Source organism: Falco punctatus, assembly GCF_963210335.1.
Source record: "Falco punctatus genome assembly, chromosome: 13".
NCBI classification, from domain to species: domain Eukaryota; kingdom Metazoa; phylum Chordata; class Aves; order Falconiformes; family Falconidae; genus Falco; species Falco punctatus.
Window position 1 is genome coordinate 10,868,896 of NC_137593.1, and position 20,183 is coordinate 10,889,078.

General features: G+C 64.0%; 1 protein-coding gene across 6 annotated transcripts; it reads right to left on the reverse strand.

Annotated features, from left to right (window-relative positions):
- Nucleotides 1-499: 499 nt before the first annotated feature.
- EIF4G1 (eukaryotic translation initiation factor 4 gamma 1) lies at nt 500-19,499 on the reverse strand. 6 transcript variants are annotated; one of them, XM_080409101.1, is made up of 33 exons: nt 19,388-19,499; nt 18,226-18,282; nt 16,750-16,858; nt 16,565-16,651; nt 14,890-15,063; nt 14,438-14,537; nt 12,516-12,628; nt 11,333-11,425; nt 11,190-11,256; nt 9,946-10,821; nt 8,669-8,757; nt 8,285-8,471; nt 7,781-7,914; nt 7,407-7,544; nt 7,042-7,215; nt 6,763-6,960; nt 6,348-6,494; nt 6,017-6,253; nt 5,836-5,940; nt 5,282-5,435; nt 5,075-5,175; nt 4,873-4,975; nt 4,650-4,752; nt 3,734-3,990; nt 3,524-3,639; nt 3,185-3,357; nt 2,902-3,027; nt 2,728-2,809; nt 2,398-2,496; nt 2,139-2,273; nt 1,965-2,046; nt 1,749-1,889; nt 500-1,631 (listed from the first exon to the last, which is right to left on the reverse strand). In XM_080409101.1, exons 3-33 carry the CDS (start codon nt 16,822-16,824, stop codon nt 1,450-1,452), a joined length of 4,848 nt encoding a protein of 1,615 aa, XP_080265227.1. In that variant the 5' UTR covers nt 16,825-16,858; nt 18,226-18,282; nt 19,388-19,499; the 3' UTR covers nt 500-1,449. The 6 variants fall into 6 exon arrangements, with proteins under 6 accessions (XP_080265227.1, XP_080265230.1, XP_080265229.1 ...); XM_080409104.1 differs by having other exon boundaries at nt 7,407-7,526; nt 18,226-18,286; nt 19,388-19,488; XM_080409103.1 differs by having other exon boundaries at nt 4,650-4,740; nt 18,226-18,286; nt 19,388-19,488.
- Between the last annotated feature and the right edge of the window lie 684 nt (nt 19,500-20,183).

Here is a 20,183-nt window from a genome sequence, read left to right on the forward strand (position 1 = left end):
CCACCCCAAGGGGGGCCAGCTCCTGTCCCTAGCAGGGAATCCTCCAGCCTTTCCCTACCCCACCTGCAAGGCAAGACAGGAGGGTGCCAAGAGAAAAATGCCCCCCAGGACGGAAGTTGCGAGGGAAGTCCAGCACGTAACTCCCATCTCCCACCCCAAGGCAGAGACAGAGGAAATGGCACAGGTCCTGCCACTCTGTGCCCATCGGAAAAGGGACCCTTAGGGACAGCGAGGCTCTGCTCCGCAGCCAGGGTGCTGGCAGGGCTGCCTGCTCCACCACAGACACCCTGCGCCAGGCAGCGCTGGCAAGAGGGGGCCCAGGCAGCCTGGCTCCAGGCACATCCAACCCCCTTGCCACCCTCCCAGCCCCAGGGTGGGGGGGTACCTACCCTCTGCCTTGGGGTGCCAGGGGAGGCTGGCCCCTGCTTGGGCTCTAGGCTGGCACCCCCACACCAGCCTGGGCACAAGGGACATGGGGCGGCAACAGCGGCACACGGGGCATTATTTAGCAATGTTCTTTTATTTCCAGTTTTAAGGTGAAAAGATGCCTTTAAATCTTCAATTAAATACTCCATAAAGAAAAAAAAAAAAAAAAAGGCAAAAAAAAATTATTTACAAATTCACGTGACCAGTAATTGAATCCTTGTTTTAATAATTACACATGCGGCTCGTCACATCCGGCGCTCTATAAATACAGGGGACGCGGATGGGGGGCCGCCCTGTCGCTTGCCCAATTGTGGCCTTAAACGTTTGGGAGGAGGATGGGGACTTTGAGGGGGAGGAGGGGACTCCACCTGGCCCAGAGAGAAGGGGTCAGCCCCCCCTCCTCCCCAGCATCCTCCCCAGGTGTCAGAGCAGGAGCTGGGGGGGGGGGAATGATTTATATTTAAAATAAAAAAAACACAGAGGGGGGGTGGGTCCAGGCAGTGATGGAGGAATAGAGAGAGGACAGGGGAGGGGGAGAAATCACGCTCCTGTCCCCAAACCAAATTTAATAAGTTTATATATATATAATCTCTCTATATTTCAGCAAGTGGGGAGGAAGAAGAGGATGGGAGGAGAGGAGGGGAGAGATACTGTCCCCATCCCATCCCCCCCTCCCCATGACATGAGTCCAGGGGTGCTCTGCCCCGCTCCCAGAGACCTGGTATGCCTGGTGCTGGGAGGGAGGAGAGGAGAGTAGGGGCCCTGAGGGGACCCACGGCAGCAGCCGCCTCCATCAGCATCCATTTATTATCATCATGACAAACTAGTACAGGCCTCGCAAACAGAACCGGGATGGTGGGAGGGAGAGGAGGAGAACTGAAAGAGAGAGGGGGGGCTGCAGGGGGCACAGCAGGTCCCTCAGCCCTGGCGTCAGCAAGTCCAGGGGGGCCGGGGGTGGGAGGGCATGGAGTCACACTCCCCGGGGTGCCCCACTCTCTCTCCCCCCTTCCTCCTTACAGCTGCTCAGTTGTTGTCAGACTCATCCTCGGCTTCCCGGAGCCAGGTGAAAAAGGCCGTCACTGATTTGAGAGCCACTCCTTTGCCCTGCTGCTCAGCCAGGTCCTTGCTGGACTCCCACTTGTAGAACGCCTCCTCCTTGATGACATCCTCATCGTAGAGGGCATCAAAGAACATTCGCAGCAAGTCTGGAGGGAGCACAAAGGGAGAGCCCCCTGCTATTCCCCAGCCACCAGCCACCCTGCTGGGGTGGGGATGTGCCTGCTACCCGGCCTCCCCCAGCCCACCCATCCCACGACACTCACTGGGAGGCTGGTCCAACTTCACCACCAAGGCTTGTAGGGCATATAGCGCCTGGAGCTCCTTCTGCTCATCCCGCAAGTATTTCTGCAGCAGCTTGGCTTGGTTGCGGATGACCATGGCATCCACACGGTAGGGGTTCTCAACTGTGGGAGACTGGGTATGAGATGGGGGTGGTGTGGGCAGGGGGACACACCCCCCCACCTCACCCTGCTACTCACAGACAATGGCTGAGTGGCACACAGATGTCATCAGGGCCCTGATAAACATGTTAGATGAGACCTGCTGCTCACTCAGGTTGGCCTGAAGGAGGAAGAGTAAAGGAAAAAAGGTGAGGTGGGGAGGGAACTAGGAGGAAGCCCCTAGACCCACAGACACTGTGCCCACACCCTCACCTCGATCCAGTCATGTATTCTTTGGTTGTTCGGGTTCTCCTTCAGCAGTTTATCCATCTGCTTGCACAACTCCTCTGAGGTCAGCTCCTTGTGGCTCGGCGTGTCTGAGCTGTCCCCCATTGTGTACTCCAATTTCTGGGGGAGCGGGCAGAGACAAACTGTTACGGGCAGCACAGGGGAAAACCATGCTCCTGGCAGCAGGACCCTCCAGGGTCCCGCCATGGCCCATTTCCGCCCCTTCCCACCACTAAGCTCCCACCTGCTCTGTGACAAATTTGTTGACATCCTGGTCCTCAGGCAGGAATTCCTTCCAGCTCAAGCCTCCATCCCGCCACAGCTTGCCTACAGTCTTCTGGCTCTGTAGGGCAGACAAGACAGTCAGCATCAGCACCCCATGCCCTCTCTCTCCAGGGAGGGAGATACTGTGGCTTGGCCATGCCACCTCCATGACCCAGACACAGCAAGGGATGCTCCCCGCCATCCCCTCTGCTGGCAGAGGTGTTCAGTCCCCACATGCCAACCTGCCCCCACAAGCAGGCTGCCACCCCCAAGACAGCGGCTGGCAGCTACGCGAGCCCCATGCACTTACCATGCCCTTGCACAACAAGCCCAGCACCTCAACCAGCAGTGTGGTGGCCTTCCCAATGGGCACTAGGGGCTTCGTTATCTCCCTGCGGGGCACAAGAGACCTGGTTGAGCTACCTGTCCCCCAGGAGTTCCCCTGGGACCCCATGGCAGTCCCACACAGGGGCACAGCCCTCACCTGAACAGTTCCTCCATGGGGATGCCTTCCTCTTGCAGGATGGGGGTGATAAGCTCAGCCAAGTACAGCCAGATGTGTGGGATGTCGATCTCCATGTCTTCCGCAATCTCCAGGATCTCCCGCAGCCTGTGTGGCAGATGGGGGCCGTTGGGATTCAGTGGCCCCAGTGCCCTCAGCTTGCAGGGACCTTGGGAGGTCTCAGTGATGAGCCCTACCCAAGGCAGAGCCAAATTCAAAGCTGAGCCAATAACCAGCCTGGGACCAGGCTGGCCCAGCCCCTCACCCTTTGTAGTATTGCTCCTTGGAGAGCGTGCCCGCCTTCACCAGTTGGCACAGCAGGACCCCCATGTGCTCACGGGAGATGGTGCTCCTCTCCAGTGTTGACTCTATGCCGTTCTGCACAAAGATGTAGAGCGAGGAGGGGCTGCCCAGCTCCTGCACACACTGAAGGGCCTCCTGCAGGGAAAAGGTGGGGTCAGTACTGCCCCATGGCCAGCCCTGGCTGCCCCTTTCCTCATCCAGGCACCGCTGGCATCCTGCCCAACAGCACTACTGCCCAGGGAAGCAGACAGCGTTTTACAGGGGCCATATGGTGCTGTGCCTGGCCACCCACTCCTCTCACCTTCATGTCATTGATGTGCAGGTATTCCTCTATGATCGCCTTTGATTTCTTCTCCAGCTCCTCCTCTGACAGTGTGGGCTTGGGGGATGCTGCAGGAGGTGCTGGCTCTTGCTTAACTGCGAGGAGAGAGCAAGGATCAGGCACCACCTGGGACAGATAGAGCCCCAGGCCGCAGCCAGACCCCCAGGACACCGCTCCTCGCCAGCTCACTGGTCTCTCGGCTTCTGTCCCGTTCCTCCGTCATGCTAGCAGCCTTGCGCACAGCCTCAGGGCCGCCCTGCTTCTCCCGTTCTCGGCTCCTGTCCTCTGTCTCTTTGCTGAAGCTCCTCTTGGTGAGGGCAGACCTGTTCCTGTCTGCCCGCTCCCCCCGGTCAGGACGTTCAAGGCGGTCGCTGCCCTTCTCTGAACGTGACTCCCGGTCCCCTCTGTCCCCAGCCTTCTCTGACCTGTCGCGGCTGGAGCTGCTCCTGGGTGGGAGGAGGACAGACACAGCATGAAGAGCCCATTGCCACCCCTCCCTGACCCCAGACTGCAGAGCTCTGCAAGGCAAGGCTGTCGCACTCCAACCCCAGCCCCTTCCAGGACCTTTTCTAGCACCTGACCACCCTCCAGGGAAAATACTTTTCCCTGTTTCTCCCGCTCTAACTCATGCCCTTTGCCTTTCGCTCTGACCCTTGGCATGGCTGAGCAGAGCTTGGCTCCATCCTGCCCACACCTTTGCCCGGCTGCAGGCTGTAGCAAGATCCTCCGTTTCCCTCTTCTGAACAAAACCCAAGCCCAATTCTCCTTGCAGATCTCATGCTCCAGCCTCCACGGGACTCCCTCCAGCCCATCAATGTCCATCTGGTCCCAGGACCCCCAGAGTGGACCCAGCACCCAGGTATGGTCCCCTAAGTGCTGGACAGTGAGGAGGAAGCCCAGGGTGGGGTCAGTCTTCTTTGCTGCAAGGACTCACCACTGACTCCGAGCCCCCCAAAAAAGCCCCATCTTGTCACAGGGGATTATTCCAGCACAGATGGCATATGGTTGCCTATGTACTACTGATTGACCGATGCCTGATTTGGGGGGGCCTCCCTGGGCTGCAGACCAACGTGCCCACACACCCAAGGCAGGGTTGGCCCCTCACCTCTGCACCACACGGCGGGACTCCAGGCTCTCGGCAGGGGTCGACTGCTGAAGTGCTGAGAAGCGGTTCAAGGTGCTCGTGGCTGGTCGCCCTGAATCAGATGCTGGGTGTGAAAAGAGGGGAGTCTCAGAGTTCTGCACCTCCCCAGTACAGGAACCGCTGGGGGGAAGGATCCCCCCTCCTGCCCCATCCAATGGCACCCAGCCAGTCCCACACAGCCTACCTGAATCTGCAGGCTTTGCGCCAGACCCTCCACTGCTGCCCTTGCCCCAGCTCAGCCGCCCACCTGGTGCGAAGAGCTGGTTGTTGGAGTCGATTGATCCAGGCTGCAGGTGGAGAGACAGAGTTAGCTCTGAACGCCGCATCAAGGCAGGATCCATGCCAGGCAGCTGGCTCAACTGCCCACACTGTACCCTCAGCCTCACCTTGGTGATCTTCGTTAGCCGGCTGGTGTCAATGGGCCGGTTGCCCTTGCTGATGGGCACTGTGTTCCAGCCATCATCTGCAACCAGGCTCCCACGCCCACCTGAGCAGAAAGGCGCCAGACATAAGGCAAAGCCTAACCTCAAGCTGTGCCCAGCAGGAGCAACCCACCCTGGCAGCCCCAGATGTCCCCAAGCCTCGGCACTCACTGCTGGAGGATGGCCCAGGGGGTCCTCTCCTCTTGTCCTTTGACATGAGCTGCTGCACTTTGATGTGTTCCCGATGCTCCTCCATCTCTGCTTCCTTGTGGATCTGGTCAATGGTTTTGGGGCCCTGGTCTCCTCGCCGCGGCACCCAGCTATTCTGCAGAGGGCAGGGAAGAAGGAAAGAGGGCACTGAGCTGGTTGGAGGATGGAGACTGAGACATTCCTACTTCCCAGTTATTCCACCCTCGAAGTCTCAGACTGATCTGCCTCAGCCATCACAACTCCCTGCGTGCTGTGGCAGCTTTTGGCACAAAAGGGCTCAGTTTCTGGAGCCCCCCTGCATTAAGCAGCCGCCAGTTACTGTGTGCCCACTACCACTACCATGCTAACCAAGGGCTGAGGGCTAGCATGGTGTCTCTGGGGCTGGCCACAGCTTACATACCCACCTCTCCCCTCCCAGGGACTGCTGGCACTCAGAGGACACAGGCCAGCATTTTCCTGGGACCAAGCAGGTAGCAAAGGGCAGTCCCCGGGCAATAACAGGCCACGTGCCTTACCCGTCTGAGGTCAATCACATCCTGCAGCATGAAACGGATTCGGGATGATGTCTTCTTCTCTTTGATGATCTTCTCCATCTGATTGAAGTACTGGTCCATCCTGGGCTATAGAGGGACAGAGTCATGGTCACATCCCTCCCAAAGGCAAGGGTAGGGCAAGGCAAAGCAGGGCAAGGGGTACCTTGGCCTTCTCAAAGTCCAGGTCCTTGCCAATGGTGGTAAGTAGACGGCAAAGGCACTCAAGAGACTCCTCATCGTGGTTTTTGAGCAGCTTCACCACACAGTCGTGCATGATGGCCTCTGTCAACATCTTCAGTTTGAAGAGCTCTCCGATAAATTTAATGTTCCCCAGAGATCGTCGGCGGGCCTTGTCCCGTGCCTCTTCCAACTCATCTTTCATGCGCGCTTTCTCCTCGGGCTGCAGGGAGGGCACAGCAGGGCAGCTCAGAGCCCAAAGCCACCCCGAAGATGCCCACACCAGCCCTTGGCCACAGCCTCCCACCCCAACTCACAGCACTGGCATCATCCATCTCCTTCTGTCGCTTCTCAAAGATCTCATCGTCATCCTTGTCCTTCTCAAACTCCTTCTGGCAGCGGTTGAGCAGCAGCTTGCGGAAGTTCACAGTCACCGTGGGCTTGTCTGTTGTGGGCACTTTGAGCTGCAGGGAGAGGTACAACCCAGGCAAGAAGCATGAGTCATGTTTCCCCAAAAGCTGACCAGCTAAGGCCCAGGCACTGCTCAAACCAGGGAAAACCCACCCTACACCCTCATGATGCCCTGCCAAGACTCTGGACTTGGTCCTCATCCACACACTCTGTTTTCCCCACACCACACGGAAGGACCTGCACCCTGCTGAGCTCAGCCAAAGCCCCCACACAAAACCCCGGTCAGCCTGGCGGGAGACCACCCCCCCAGCTCCTGCTCACCCCCATAAGGCAACGGCACATGTTAGCATAGGCAACAGAGAAGTTTGGCTCCGAGATGGCCTTCTCAAAGACGAGGTCGATGACACCCTTGAGCCGCTCCTCCGTGTCGATGGACAACTCCATCACCTGCTTCATCAGCTGCTGGAACATCTGGGGCGTCAGCTTGTTGAGGATGCTGCGGACACGGCGGAGCAGTTCCTGCAAGGACAGCAGGATCAGTGAGAGTCAGGCACGCCCCCGCCCCCCGTCCTCCCACCACACGCTTGCCCCAGCTCCCACCTGCGTCTTGATGTTCTCAGGATCCTCCTCCTCGGAGGCACGCTTGCTGCTGGGTTTCCAGGCCTTCTCAGCCTTGTTCAACTTGACATCCTCATTGAGAGACACAGTGGCAATGATTTTGCGGGGCTCCTTCCTCTGGCTCTGCTGGGAACGGCGGGGACCCAACCCTGAGGGCTGACATGGGAAGAAGAAACTCAGCTCCTTGCTCTGGGACAAGTTGGGCTGGCTCCCAGGGTGTCCCCATCTGCCTGCTCAGATCCTCAGTTCCATCACGGACATCAGTGGCCCAGACACAGTGGCTCAAAAGCTTGATCATCACAGAAAGGCAGACAGGAACAGCATGGGTGAAGCAAGGAGATACTCACCAGGCCCCGGTTGCCCATGACGGGCCGGCCAAGGTTGGCAAAGGAGGGGGTGAAGTCAGGGCTGCAGTTCATGCCACTAAGGCGGATGGGGTCCAGCGCCCGCAGGGGGGTCTTGTTGGCCTGCGAAGGTACACACGGCTGAGGATGCCCGGGGGCAGAGGAGTGGGATGGATCCATCCCCCAGCCTCAGCGCCGGGACAATGAACTGGAAAGAAGGCCCCAGAAGTGCCCCACCACCACCAACCCCAGGCTCAAGGTCCATTGCAGATGCTGCAGCAGGACCCCAAGCACAGCAGGTAAGTCCCTGCCCTGCCTTGACAAGGCACAAAGAGCAGCCAGACCCCTGCCCCCCCAATTTCCAGGGCCGCACCAACCTTGTCCAGCACCACATCTGTAATCTGGGGCAGTCCCTCAGGCTTTTGCATGCTGGCAAAGATGAACTGGAAGCCCAGCAGGAACTCCCGGTCATATCGCTTCTTCTCCTCAGGGTTCAGTGGCTTCCATTGCTCTGCAGTGGGGGGCAAGAGGGAAAGCCTGATGTGGCCTGTCCCATATCCTCCACCCCAAGCTGTGGCAGGTCCAGGCCCATCCAGGGACCAGTGAAGTGGGATGTAGACAACCATAGAGCTGCCTCAGGCTGGTACACCATGAGTACAACTCTGCTTGCTTCAACAGAAAGCCTGACACCACCAGCTCCCTGCCTCCTGCCAGGACCCTCCTGCTGGGGCCTCTGTTCCCCACCCCACGCCAGGCTTGGTGACAAGATAGGAGAAGAGTGTGGGGTAGAGTACAGCTGAACCATGGCACCCCCACCCTCCCGACCGCTGGGTCCAGAGGTGGTGGCTCCCAGAAAAGGCCTGAGCCAAGGCACGGCTCACCTTCCTTGTAGCGGTACTTCTGGTCAGCAGACTTGCCCTTCTCAGGAGCCAGCTTGTCCTCCTTTTCCTCCCACGTCTCCTCTGACTCTTCTTGTGGCCGGGCAGGAGCCACATCCTCTGCTTCACGGGCAGGGGCAGACGTGGGGGGCTTGTTCTCTGCTTCTGAGGCACTGTCACTGATCTGAGACTGCATTGTGAGGTAAAGGGAAAGCAGTCACCCTGTGAGCTTGGTCCTGTCCCCTCCACCCCACACCCAGGCATCCATCCCTCTCTCAGATCCTCATTACCATCACAGAACATCAGTGGCCCAGACACGATGGCACAAAGCAGAGTTCATCACAGGAGGACACAAGGTGACCCCCCCAAAACCCCTAGGACACTCACTTCTTTAAAGGCATCCAGCAAATCGCCTACTGCCTCCTTCTTGTTCAGCTCCTTCATCCTTCGCTTCTTCTTTGGCACCGACACGGCGACTGGGAGGAGAGGCAGCGAGGTGAAGAAGAGGAACCCTCCCAGCCCCCTGGACCCTGACACCAGGTCCAGGGTCACGAGCAGGGCCCCAGCAACATCAGATGAGCTTCCAGGTGGGGCCGTGGGGAGCCACAGGGACGTAAGTCCCCAGCACAGCCCCTAGCCCCAAACACGCCGTGTACCCACCTGGGCATCTGCAGCCCTGCAGATCCAACATACAGCCCACCAAGGTACCCCGGTCCCCAAGCGTGCACCCCAGAACAGCCTGTACAGATGCACCTCACACTTCTCCCCATCTCCCCGCTGCACCCTGATTTACCCCGGGCCTCTGTGAAGCACCCCATCCACACCTCTTCCCTAGCACGGGGGATCCCTGCAGACACTCATGCCCCTCTGCAGGGCAGCCCTTAGGGGGACACCCGCATACACCTCTGCCCCCACATACACTCCCCTCCCCGGCACCCCCAGACACCACCCCATACAGAGGCACTCCCCAGAGGTACATATGCCACCAGGTCACCCTCCTATAGGCCCCCTATATCCCCGCTCAGGGTGCTCCATATGAACACCTCCTGTGTACCCATCTCTCCCATCCTCCCCCAGTACCCCTATATAACCCCCACACTCTTGTGTAGGATGCCTAAATAAATAAATAAATAAATAAATAAAAGACAAAACGTATCTCTGCCCCAGCGCATCCTCACAGCACCTCACTTTCCCCAGGCACCAGCATACCCCTACACAGGGTGCCCCACACAGCTACAGCCGGCAGCTCTGCGTCTCCCCTGCCACCCCTCCACCCACTGCACCTCCCCATGCCCTGGGACAGCTGGGGACAGCCCTCACACACAGCCCCCAAACACCTGCCCTACAACCCCACATAAGGCATTTAAAACACACTTTCCTCGTGGCACCCCACGACCTAGGGCACCCCTCTATACCCACCCACCCCATAGTTCTGCATACAGACACACTCCCCAGACATCTGCCCCCGCATCTTGCCATCCACAGGCACCTCATCCCCACCCAGCATCCCATACACACGTCCTGGGTCACCTAACCCTGTTGCCCTCTCTTAATACCCTCCCCGCAACCCATGCGCAGGCGACACCACCCCCCTGCCCCATGTCACCCAATACCCACCCTGGGGCACCCTGTGACCCTGCACACCCCAGCCCAATGTCCCCAACCTTGTGCGGTCGCCTCTGAGGTCTGCGAAGGGGCAGGGGCTGGGCTCGAGCTCCGCTCCTGGGCCTCGCCAGGGCCTTCGCTCTCTTCCTCCTCCTCCTCAGCTGGGGGAGAAGCAGGGGTGCTGGGCTGGGCTAGCTCCTCAGGCTCTGAGATAGGACTGATGTCCGACTCGGGCTGCTCCTTGCTCGGCTCTGCTTTGCCAGTGCCCTCCACCCCGTTGGGCAGGGGCAGCTCTTCGGGCTGGGCGATGGGGGAGTCCAGGGCGGGCGCGGGTGCAGGTGCAGGCACCGGCTGGCACACGGGTGCCTTGGGGACCGGCTCGGGCACCTCCTCCAAGACCCCGTTGGCCTCAGCAGGGGGCTCAGGGCAGGGCTCTTCCCGGGGTGGTGGGGGGCTGGGAGACGCAGGTTTGGCAGGTGCTTCAGGGGCCTGCATTACGACGGGTGGCGGTGACGGCGCGGCTGGCACCAGGGGCACGGCTGGCACTGTGGGGACAACGGGCACCAGCGGCACCTCAGGGGGCACAGGCGCCTGCGGGGCAGGCTCTGGGAGGGGAATGGCAACCTCCTCCTCCTCCTCCTCTTCCTCCTCCGTGGCCACCGTGTCCATGTCGGGCGCGGGCACGAGGGGCAGCTCCACAGCCCCTGGCACTGTAGTGATGGCGCTAAACGTCTTGTGTGGGTCGGGCGGCGCCTCGCCCAGCTCCACTTTAGTGTCCGCGTCCACGGGGGGCTCCATTGGCACCAGCGTCACAGCTGAGAGCACCACAGGCTCCACCTCGGGGATGAGGGGAGGGGGAGGCGATGGGGACGCCGACTTGCTGGGCTCCAGGGAGACAGGCTTGCTCACCACCAGCGCGGGCTTCGGGCGGTCATCTGCAAAGTAGATGGTATTAATGAGGGGCTCTCCAATCCCCCTCTCACCCTGCACTTCCCCCAGATCCCTCCGTCTGCAGGATGGGTAGGGATAGATGTGCCAGCCCACACCACAAACAGGTGACAGGGACAAAAGGCATCCTCCAGCACTCAGGGGACAGCTGGGGTGAGCAGACAGCCCCCATAAATTCTGCTAGAGTCGGCATGGGGACACCAGTCCCCAGGTATGTAGGGAAGGCATGTGAACCCACAAGCCCCAGGTGAACCAAGGAATGGCAGGGCTGGCATCTCACAGCCCGCAGTGCCAACAGGGAACCAAGCAGCAACTGATGCCAGGTGGCATGCCCACCCTTGACACAGGCACTTACCTGGCCGGACAATAACTGCTACATGGGGGGTCTCTCCATTGGCCTGGGGCTCCAAACTGCTTCCAGCCTGGGGGAGGGGGCAAAGACGGAGTTCAGCAGGGCCTTGTGCATATCCCACTGCCCCAGTCAGGGGGTCCCCTTACCTGTGGAGGGGTGGGGGTGGATGAGGTCCTTGCTCCAGACATTATTTCTTCAGTGATGTCTTTGCCACCTTGGTTGGGGTCTCGTATCCGGATCTGTCCGTGGATCAGGGCAGAGAGGGGGAAGCTGTCGGTGGGGTGGGGGACAGAGCACACTGGCCACCCCCTTTCCCTTGGCCCGACACCCCCAGGACACCTCCTTCTCCAAAGGGAGAGGCAAGACACTCATTCAGCACTGGCCTGTGTCTGCTCTGGCCACACACAGCTTGGAAACCAGTGGGCATCACCTCCCCTCCCCACAGGGCACAGCATCCCACACTGTCCTGTCCTGATGCCTTGCAAGCCATCGTGCCAGGCAGCCAGAGCCATGTCCCCAGGCCAGTGCCCATCTCCAGGGGTCAGGGGATCCCAAGGGATCACCACGCTGGCACAGGGGCTGTGGGGACTACCCCCTTACACCTCAAGAACAACACAGGGGACTGGCCTTGACACACAAAAGTTGTGATGAGCTCTGTACCGCCCGAGGCACAGCCCATATGCCCGCAGCCTTACTGGCCCGTGCCCAACGTGGGTGCAGCAGGAACAGCAGGGCACCCTGCCAGGTGATGAGTATGGGGGGGACGCAGGCCTGAGACTCTGCCAGGGGACACAGTGCAGCCAGGGGTCTTGTTGTCCCCACCCCCAAACACAACCTGCTCCCAAGGCAACAAGACCAGAGCCTAAGGGGCACCAAGGCCCCCCTGCCGAGGAAATGCCAGCATCCCCCGTCTCCAGCCCGGCAGCACCCCCTGCTCCCCAGCACAGGGCCATGCCGGCAGCCGCTTGGCTCCCGCTATAAATAGGCCCCGCACGAGGCCTCCGAGTGCCGGCATCTCCGGGAGCAGACAGCAGTTGGCAGCCGCGGCACCCCCACCCCCACCCCCCCGCCCACCCCACCCCCCCCCCCTTGGGAGCCATGACTCAGCACAACGCTGCCCGTCGGGACGGCCAAGGTCGCTGGCACCCACCACACCCCCCAGTCCCCTCACCAAGCCCCCCAGACCGGGGGCTGCCACAGCCCCACAGCACCACCCTCCTCCAGCACGCCGCACCATATCCCATCCTGCGCAATGCGGGCACCCAGGGCCAGCACCGTCCCCTCCCGCATGTGTGCCCCCCCCACGCCCGCAGGCAGATGGCTCCTTACCGTCTTGCGCTCTCGTTTTGGGGGGATTGGAGGCTGCTGGCTCACAATGACCTGGGCAGTTGGGACCCCCGCTGGGAACTGCTGCACCCCCTGTGCCGGGTAGTAAGCACCCGCTGGAGGAGAGGAGAGTGTGTCAGACTGGCCAACTCGGATCTTCCAAGCCCGTCCTGGGGACTCCCTGATCCCCCAAACACAGGGGTCTGTCAGGAGCCTGGGGAGCCCGTGCCGTTCTGCAGCAAATCCCCATCGCATCCGGCCCGGATCGTCCCAACCCGCCTGACAGGCCTGACCAAATTCCTTCCCCGTGAAGCAGAGCGTCCCCGCGCCACCCCCACGCCCAGCCAGGCCCCGCAGGCACCCGCCGTGCCCACCGGCTCCATGCCACCGATGGCCTCGCAGGGACACTCGGCCATGCTGGGTACAGGCGTCCGGGTTCCACAGCCAGCCACCTTCCTGCAGGCGCCCTTATCTCCCCGGGGCCGGCACCAGCCCGAGGGCGGCACCAGGCAGCCCCGTCCCCACCCTCCATTCACACCCAGGCCAAGGGGCTCGGGCTCCCTGCACAGCCGAGCCCTCGGCGAGCCCAGCCCAGAGGAAGGAGCTGTGCTGTGGGCCGGAGGCAGAGCTGGACCCCATCCAGGGCTGGCCCAGCCCCCAGGAGGCACTCCGCTCCTCCCAGGGCATCCGCCAGCATCATCCCCAGCACAGTGCCATGGGGATACGGGTGCGAGGCGGTGGGGCGAGAGGCACGGTCACAGCTGGGCCCCGGACCCCCCGGCTCATGCTTTCTCGGCTGCACTGAGCCCAGAACTCAACCAAGGTGCTCTGGCAACTGGCCGAGTGCCCCATCCCTGAGCCAAGGACCTCCCTCTCTGCCCAAGAGGGACGAGGAGTGCCTCGCACCCCAGGGATGGGCCAGACACAGGGGGACTGAAGGGGGGGAAGGCCCTGAGCTGCCCAGCCCTGGGGACAAGGAGGACTGGCCCACCTTACCCTTGAGGGGCACACCATGCCAGGCCACCCACACAGTCTTGTGGGCAAGGGGCACACTGCTGCCACCTCCCCTTGGAACAGCCGCCACCCAAAAGCAGAGGCAGGGAGCAAACCCATCCCAGGACCCCACAGAGACACCCAGGGGATGCCCCAGTGCCAGGCACAAAGAAGCAGTTGTGCCCTGGCCTGAGTGTGGGAGCCGGCTGCTGCTGGGGGCCACCTCCCTCCTCCAAGGGGCCAACTGGGCCCTGGGACAAGAGAGAGAGGGAGGACAGACACGTACCTGGCTCAGGAGAAGCCCATCTCTGCCCCACTTATGCTTTGCTGCTGGGCCGGGGCCGGGCCGGAGGCCTCAGCTCACATTTCTGTGTCTGCCAGGCCTCCGGGGACCAACCAAGCCTAAATATAGTCACAGCCCGGGTGGCCACATGCGAGCGGGGAGAAGGAGGGGCTGCTCACACCGCTGCTCCCCAGTGCCAGGAGAGGGCAGGCATGGAGTGGCCCCGGCACCCCAGGCTCAGCTCCGTGGGGATCAGGGAGCTGAACAGGGGCGTCAGCAAGCACTAAACTGCTCACCACCTTGACAGTGAGCAAGGGGGAACAGGGAATAAAGTCTGTCCCAGCCCTCTGCCAGGAGAGTTAAACATTAAACTGCCCCGATTTGGAAAAGGGCGGGGGTGGATGGACCGGTGGGACATGATGTGCAGCCCTCAGTGCTGCTGGGCAATGGGCAACACCCCCTGTCCCCCAAAACCCCCTGTAATGGAGTCACAGAGACTGTCCCAGCAAGTTGGCAAAGACACAGAGGTCTGCACTCAGCTCCTGAGTGCAGGGGGCTGCAGGGAAGCCAGAGGCAGAGGAGCAAAAAAAACTGCATAGTGTTTGGGGCTTGAAGAGCACCAGGGAGCAGAGCAACCCCCCCTCTGTACCGTAAGTCCCGAACTCTGTGGGGCTGGCTCCAGGGTAAAAACTAGGGGCACCGGGCTGGACCGGGTACTGTTGGGTCGGGACGACGTACGTGGAGCGACCCTGCAATGAGGGAGAAGAAAGCTCAGTTACCTCCCCTGCAGGGCATGGATGTGCCCCCAAACCACGGATGTATCCCCAAACCTGCCTGTAAACTGGCTGGGCACCAGGGCAGGGAGAAGGACACAGGCAAAGTGGGCACCAGGCGCCTGAGGGGGCTGCCAGGGAGGGGGACCAGCGTGGCCCGATGCCTCTCTACAGAGCCAAGCAGCACCCTGCTCAAATCAAACAGGTGTTCAGAGAGCCTGAGGGACCCCTTGCACCCTCCCAAAACAGACCTGGGCTCCAACCCCGGGCAACACCCCCACCAGCACACACCCCAGCCCCCTCCCAGAGCCTGGGGCACGGCCCTCACCTGTCCAGGAATGTAATAGGCTCCTTGGGAAGGTGTGTAGGATATCTGGGAGGGTATCATCATCACCTGGGAAGCAGCTGGATACACATGGGCAGGGGGGCCGGGCCGGGCCGTCGTGTTACTCTGTACGCGGGACGCGCTGGCAGGAGGCTGCGCCCTGTTCTGGTAGAAATGCTTGGGGAGAGACAGGGCACAGTGTCAGACGGAGCACCAGCACCCCCACCCGGCACGGCCACGCACACTGGGGAGACACACCCCGACCCCAGGATGCAGGCGCCCCCCCACCCCACCCCGTGCTCCCTAGATCTGCCCCCCACCCTAGCACCATCCTGTCCCCACGCACCTGCGGGGCCGCCTGGGTCCACCTGACCCAGCTTATGCCCAGCATGGCTCCCGCCCAGCACGGCAGGGGCCAGCAGCTCCGGTGGCACCGGCCGTGGCCGCAGCCTGGCGGCAGCAGGTCCCAGCGTGCTCCACACCGGCTCCCGGCGCTCGCGCTGAATGCTGGGACCTGTAGTCCTGCCGCGCCGAGCCACGCCGGAGCGGGACAACCGGGTGTGCGGAGCCGGCTACTGCCCCCCCGGCCCATGCCGTTCATCCCAGCCCAGCTTCCTCGCCAGGCAGGAGCACCCCCAGGAGCAGCAGCTCAAGCCCAGCAGCGAGTGGGCAAGGAAAGGTCCGCGCACGCACCCCGGGGCAAGGAGAAAGCATTACCTGAAGAGACCTGAATCCTCCCTGTTAGCAAGCGCACGCATACAGAGGGAAAAGGGGAAAGAGAGAGACAGGAGTTACCCGCATTGGGACAGGGCTTGGGCTCAGGGTGGCTGGCAAAGGAGGGGACAGGAGGCTGGGGAGCCCTTTGTTCGGTGCCCACATTCCAAATCCACTGGGGCCCACTGTAGGGACCCCCCAGGAGGCAGGGATGGGTTTGAGGGGCTCCCAATCAACACAACCAAGGACATCACCAGATCTGTCCCCAGCAGCTCCTCCACACAAGAGGGCAAGGCCCTAAGCCTTGCACAGCATCACAAGGCCTCTTGACAGACCCCAACAAAGTGGGGAGGAAAAGGAAGATGAGGAAGGGTACAGGTAGAAGCAGCAGCCTGGACCGGGGTTAGCACAGGCACAGCCACATGCTGCAGGCTTCATGCAAAGAGGGAATTGGGGAGACACTGCAGGGAAACCAACCCCCCCCGAGTCGAGCAGGTGTTCCCCACTTTCCCCACACCAGCACATCCCCCAGCTCTAGGGTCCCCACCGTGCTCCCCTGCCATTTCATGCCCAGGGTGGGTGTTTCTGTGCAGTGTCGGGGCAGGGTGCTCAGCATGCAGGGTGGGAGAAGCGGGTTAGTACCTGCTGGTGAATAGCCCGAGGCCCTGCTGGAAACTGAGAGAGGAGGAGAGGGAGGTTTGGGACAGGGGAGGAAGGAGAGAAGAGCAGTCACTTGGTGGGCACCCCTGGCCGGAAGCGTCTGTCCCCCCAGCCCAGGGCCACGAGGTCCCCAGGCAGCGGTTGCGGTCCAGATCATGGGCATGCTCCCCCTCACAGGCGCACACCAGCCCCGAGGGGCATCACAGGACTCCTTGCACCCCAGTAGTAGGGGCTGCTTGGCCAGGAGGCAGAAAGCTGCTGGATCCCCACTGTTGTCCCCTCCAGCTGGGCACAAAGCCCTTACCTGGCGCGGCTGAGAAGGCGTATTCATTTGTGAGGTCGGTGCCGGGTTAAAAACCACAGGTGCCGTCTGACCAGGTGGGAACGTCGGCTGGAGGGAGGCAGGGAGGGAAGGAGATGGCACCACTGCCCCCGACACAAACCAGACACACAAAGCTGGGTCCGCCCCACCCCAAAGGGGATGGTTACCTGCGGCAGTCCAGGAGAAGGGGCAGGGTGCGGGGCTGTCGGGGCTCCTCCTGTGGGCTGTGGAGCTTTGTTCATTTCATGGGGTTGTGCATAAGGGTCCCCTCGCTATCTGCAGGGACAGGGACAGCAGGCGTAAGCTGGAAGCAGGCAGCACCGCAAACATCTGTCTCCTGTCCACATCAGCCCTCAAAATGGGGCATCTCCAGCCCCTCAGCCCCACCAAAGTCAAGGCAGGCACTGACCATGCCCCACAGACAGCATCCTGCCAAGGTGCAGACCCCCAGCCACCCCCTCCTGCCCCACTGAGGCAACAGGGAAGGGGTGGGCACTGCTAGGCCACCCAATCCGGGCAGATCCCCCTGCCCTACGGAACAGAGCCCCCATCACACCCCAAACCCAGCCATGCCCACTGGCAGGACTGACCCCCCACCCCAAGGTGACCCCACTGAGCCTGGCTGAGCGCCCCACACAAGCAGGCACTGGTACCCGTGACCTGCCACCAGCACCCAGGCCACCACCATCTCCGGGGGGCTGGGTGGGCCAGCGGCACCCCGGCGTCAGCCGTGCCCTGCTCCACCCCAGCTGACCTACTAAGCGCTTCCCCCGGCCGGCCAAACCTGTTCCGGCTGGTGGCGCTGGGTCCCCGGCACACACCGCAAACGCCTACCAGGGAGGGCAGGGAGCAGCTCCCACCACGTCCCCCCCACGCCACTCCTGCCCACTGCCCTACCCAAGGGAGCCCGCAGCCCCCCACAACCCAGACAGCCCGGGCACCCTCCCGGCTGTCCCGGGAGGGACTTGGCAGCTGGTGCCACTCTCCCCGCCCCAGTGCAAAGGCCACTGGGGCAGGAAGGAGAGGCGGTGCTCCCACTCTGCACCCCATCGGGGGTCCCCTGCACCCCATGGCACCTGGCAAGCCTGCTGCCAGCCGGGGCACCCGAGGGAGCAGAGGGAGCAGCCGTGGTGCCTCCTGTAACCTGATGCCCGGCCGCGTCAGCACTGCCGGCCCTGCCGGCCCCCAGCCCCGTTGCTGCAGCCACTGCCAGGCACGTCCCCGGCACCAGGCCACTGGGTGCCCCCAACACCCCGCGGGGCTGGTAGCCTGGTATCTGGGGGGTGGGGTGGGGGTGCCATCCCATCACGAGGGTCCCCTAGCCACAACCCCAGTAGAGATAGGTCCTGATGGGGTTCCAGGAGGTGGCAGGGGCTGGGCTGCACTCCTGGGTGCTCCCCCCGGCCCTGGCTCACTGGGGAGCCAAGAGCCTGGCAGGGGCAGCCCGGCACGCCTGGACGGCCCAGCCCCGGGACGCAGCGGCCTGGACCATCTTAGGTCGGCCTTAGGACCGGTCACCCCAAACAAAAGCTAGGGTGGGGAATGGGGGGTGTCATAGAGGGAATGGGGACACCTGGGGACAGCCCCAGCCTCCCTGCGCCCCCCCCCCCCCCAGCACAACCGGGAGCGAGCAGGATACTCACCCCCCCGCGGGAAAAACCTGGGCCGGCTGAGCGGGCCTGCAGAGACCGTTCATCCGACTGACTTGGAGAGAGGAGGGAGGAGGAGAGAGAGATCAGCCTGGGCCCTGCTCTGCCCCCCCCGGCCGGCTCCGGGCCGCGGCAGGTCCCGTCCCGGGCCTGGGGAAGGGGAACCGCCAGCAGGGTTTGCAACGGGAGAGGCCGCCCCGTGGCCGTTGCCTCCCCCGCGCCGGGAGAGGCCAGGTCCGCGGCCTGTGCAGGGCCCGCGGCCGGGGCGGGGGGTCCTTACCCGAGGCGGGGCCCTAGGGGAGGCGGGGGACCGGGGCAGCCGGGCCCCGTCCGAGCGGGGGCACCGGAAGGCTGGGCTCCGCGGCGGCAGGGGCCGAGCCACCGGGCGCCCGGGGGAGAACAAGGCGAGGAGCCGGGGGGTGGGGGGAGTGTCCCCGGCGGCAAGACCAGGCCAGGCCGCAGCGCCGGCCCGGGAGCAGCCGGCCCCGCCAGGCCTCGCCCCCGGGCCGAGGCGGCGGCCCTGCCGGCTGCCGCTGCCGGCCCCATCCCGAGGCGGCGGCCAGGCCCGAGGCGCCGGCACCATCTTGGCCGCGGGAGGGGGCCGCGGGGAGGGCCGGGGCAGGCCGCGGGGAGGGCCGGGGCGGCGGGGCGCGGCGCGGGGCCCGGTGCGGCATCCGGCGGCCCCGCTCCCCCCCGCGGCGGCCTCTGCCAAGGACACGTGTCACTGCCGGCCGCGGCCATGGCCCGCGGCCCCGCCAGCACCGGCGGCGGCACGGGCGGGCGCGGCGGGACGGGGGCGGCGGGGCACGCACCACGTGCGGCAGCGGGCCTAGGCGGGCGCGGCGGCGGGAGCACGTGCGCGGCGGCGGCGGGGCGCACCGGCCGGCACGTGGGGCGGCGAGCGGCGCCGCACAGGACCACCGGGGCGGCAAAGCCGGGCCGGGCCGGGCCCAGCGGGGAGCGGAGCGGGACGGGGCAGGGCGAGGGAGGGGACCGGCGGCGGCGGGGCGGCGCCCACGTGGTGGTGGCCGCGGCGGCGGTAGCGGCGCGGCCCGGCGGCGCGAAGCCCGGGGCGGCGGCGCGCGCGGCCCGGTACCGGCGCCCCCCTCCCCCCCCCCCCCCCGCGGCGCGCGCCCGCCCCGCCCCCGCCCGTTACCTTCAGTCTCCTTCAGCGCGCGCGGCCCGACGCAGCCGCAGCGCAGCGCAGCACGACCATTTCCGGAGCCGCGCCGCGCGCAGGGGCGGGGCCGGGCGCCGCCGCGGGGGAGGGGCGCGGGGGGGCGGAGCTCCGGTGCCGCGCCTGAAGCCGCTGCGGGCACCGCCCGCGGCACGTGACGCTGGCGCCTCTGTCACGAGGCGGGGCGGGGCGGGAGGAGGCTCCTCGCGGCCAGGCGGAGGGGGTGGGGCTGGGGGACGGTCCCGCCCGCGCCGCGCCTTCCGGCGGGCCCCGCCCACCGCTCCGGCCCGCCCCCGCGCGGCCCGTGCGCCGGCACGTGGCGAGCCACCGCCCTCGGCGCCCCCCGGCGCCCGCACCTCCCGCCCCTGGCGCCCACCCGGGACGGACACCCACCGGTGACCCGGCATCACGGCGAGGTGGGCGCCACCCGGCACCCAACAACCACCCAGGCCGGACACCCCCACCCGGGATCGGCACCACCCCGACCCCCACCCACCCCGGGCCCGCCCGCTGGCACTCGCACCCATCCAGCGCCCACAGCCCTCCAGCGCCCCGGGGCTGCACCTACCCGCGACGCCCCCGCGGAAGACACAGGCCCTACCCCGCACCCATCCCAGCCCCGCCCAGCACCCCCCGACCCCCAGCGGCTGGGGCGCGGGGGGCAGCTGCACCCCGGGGGCCGCTGCCCGAGACCCCCCAGGAGAACAGTGACGGGGACAGGCAGCGCCAGGCTCGGGTGGGCACTGGCGCAGGGGCACAGCCTGCCGTGCCTGGG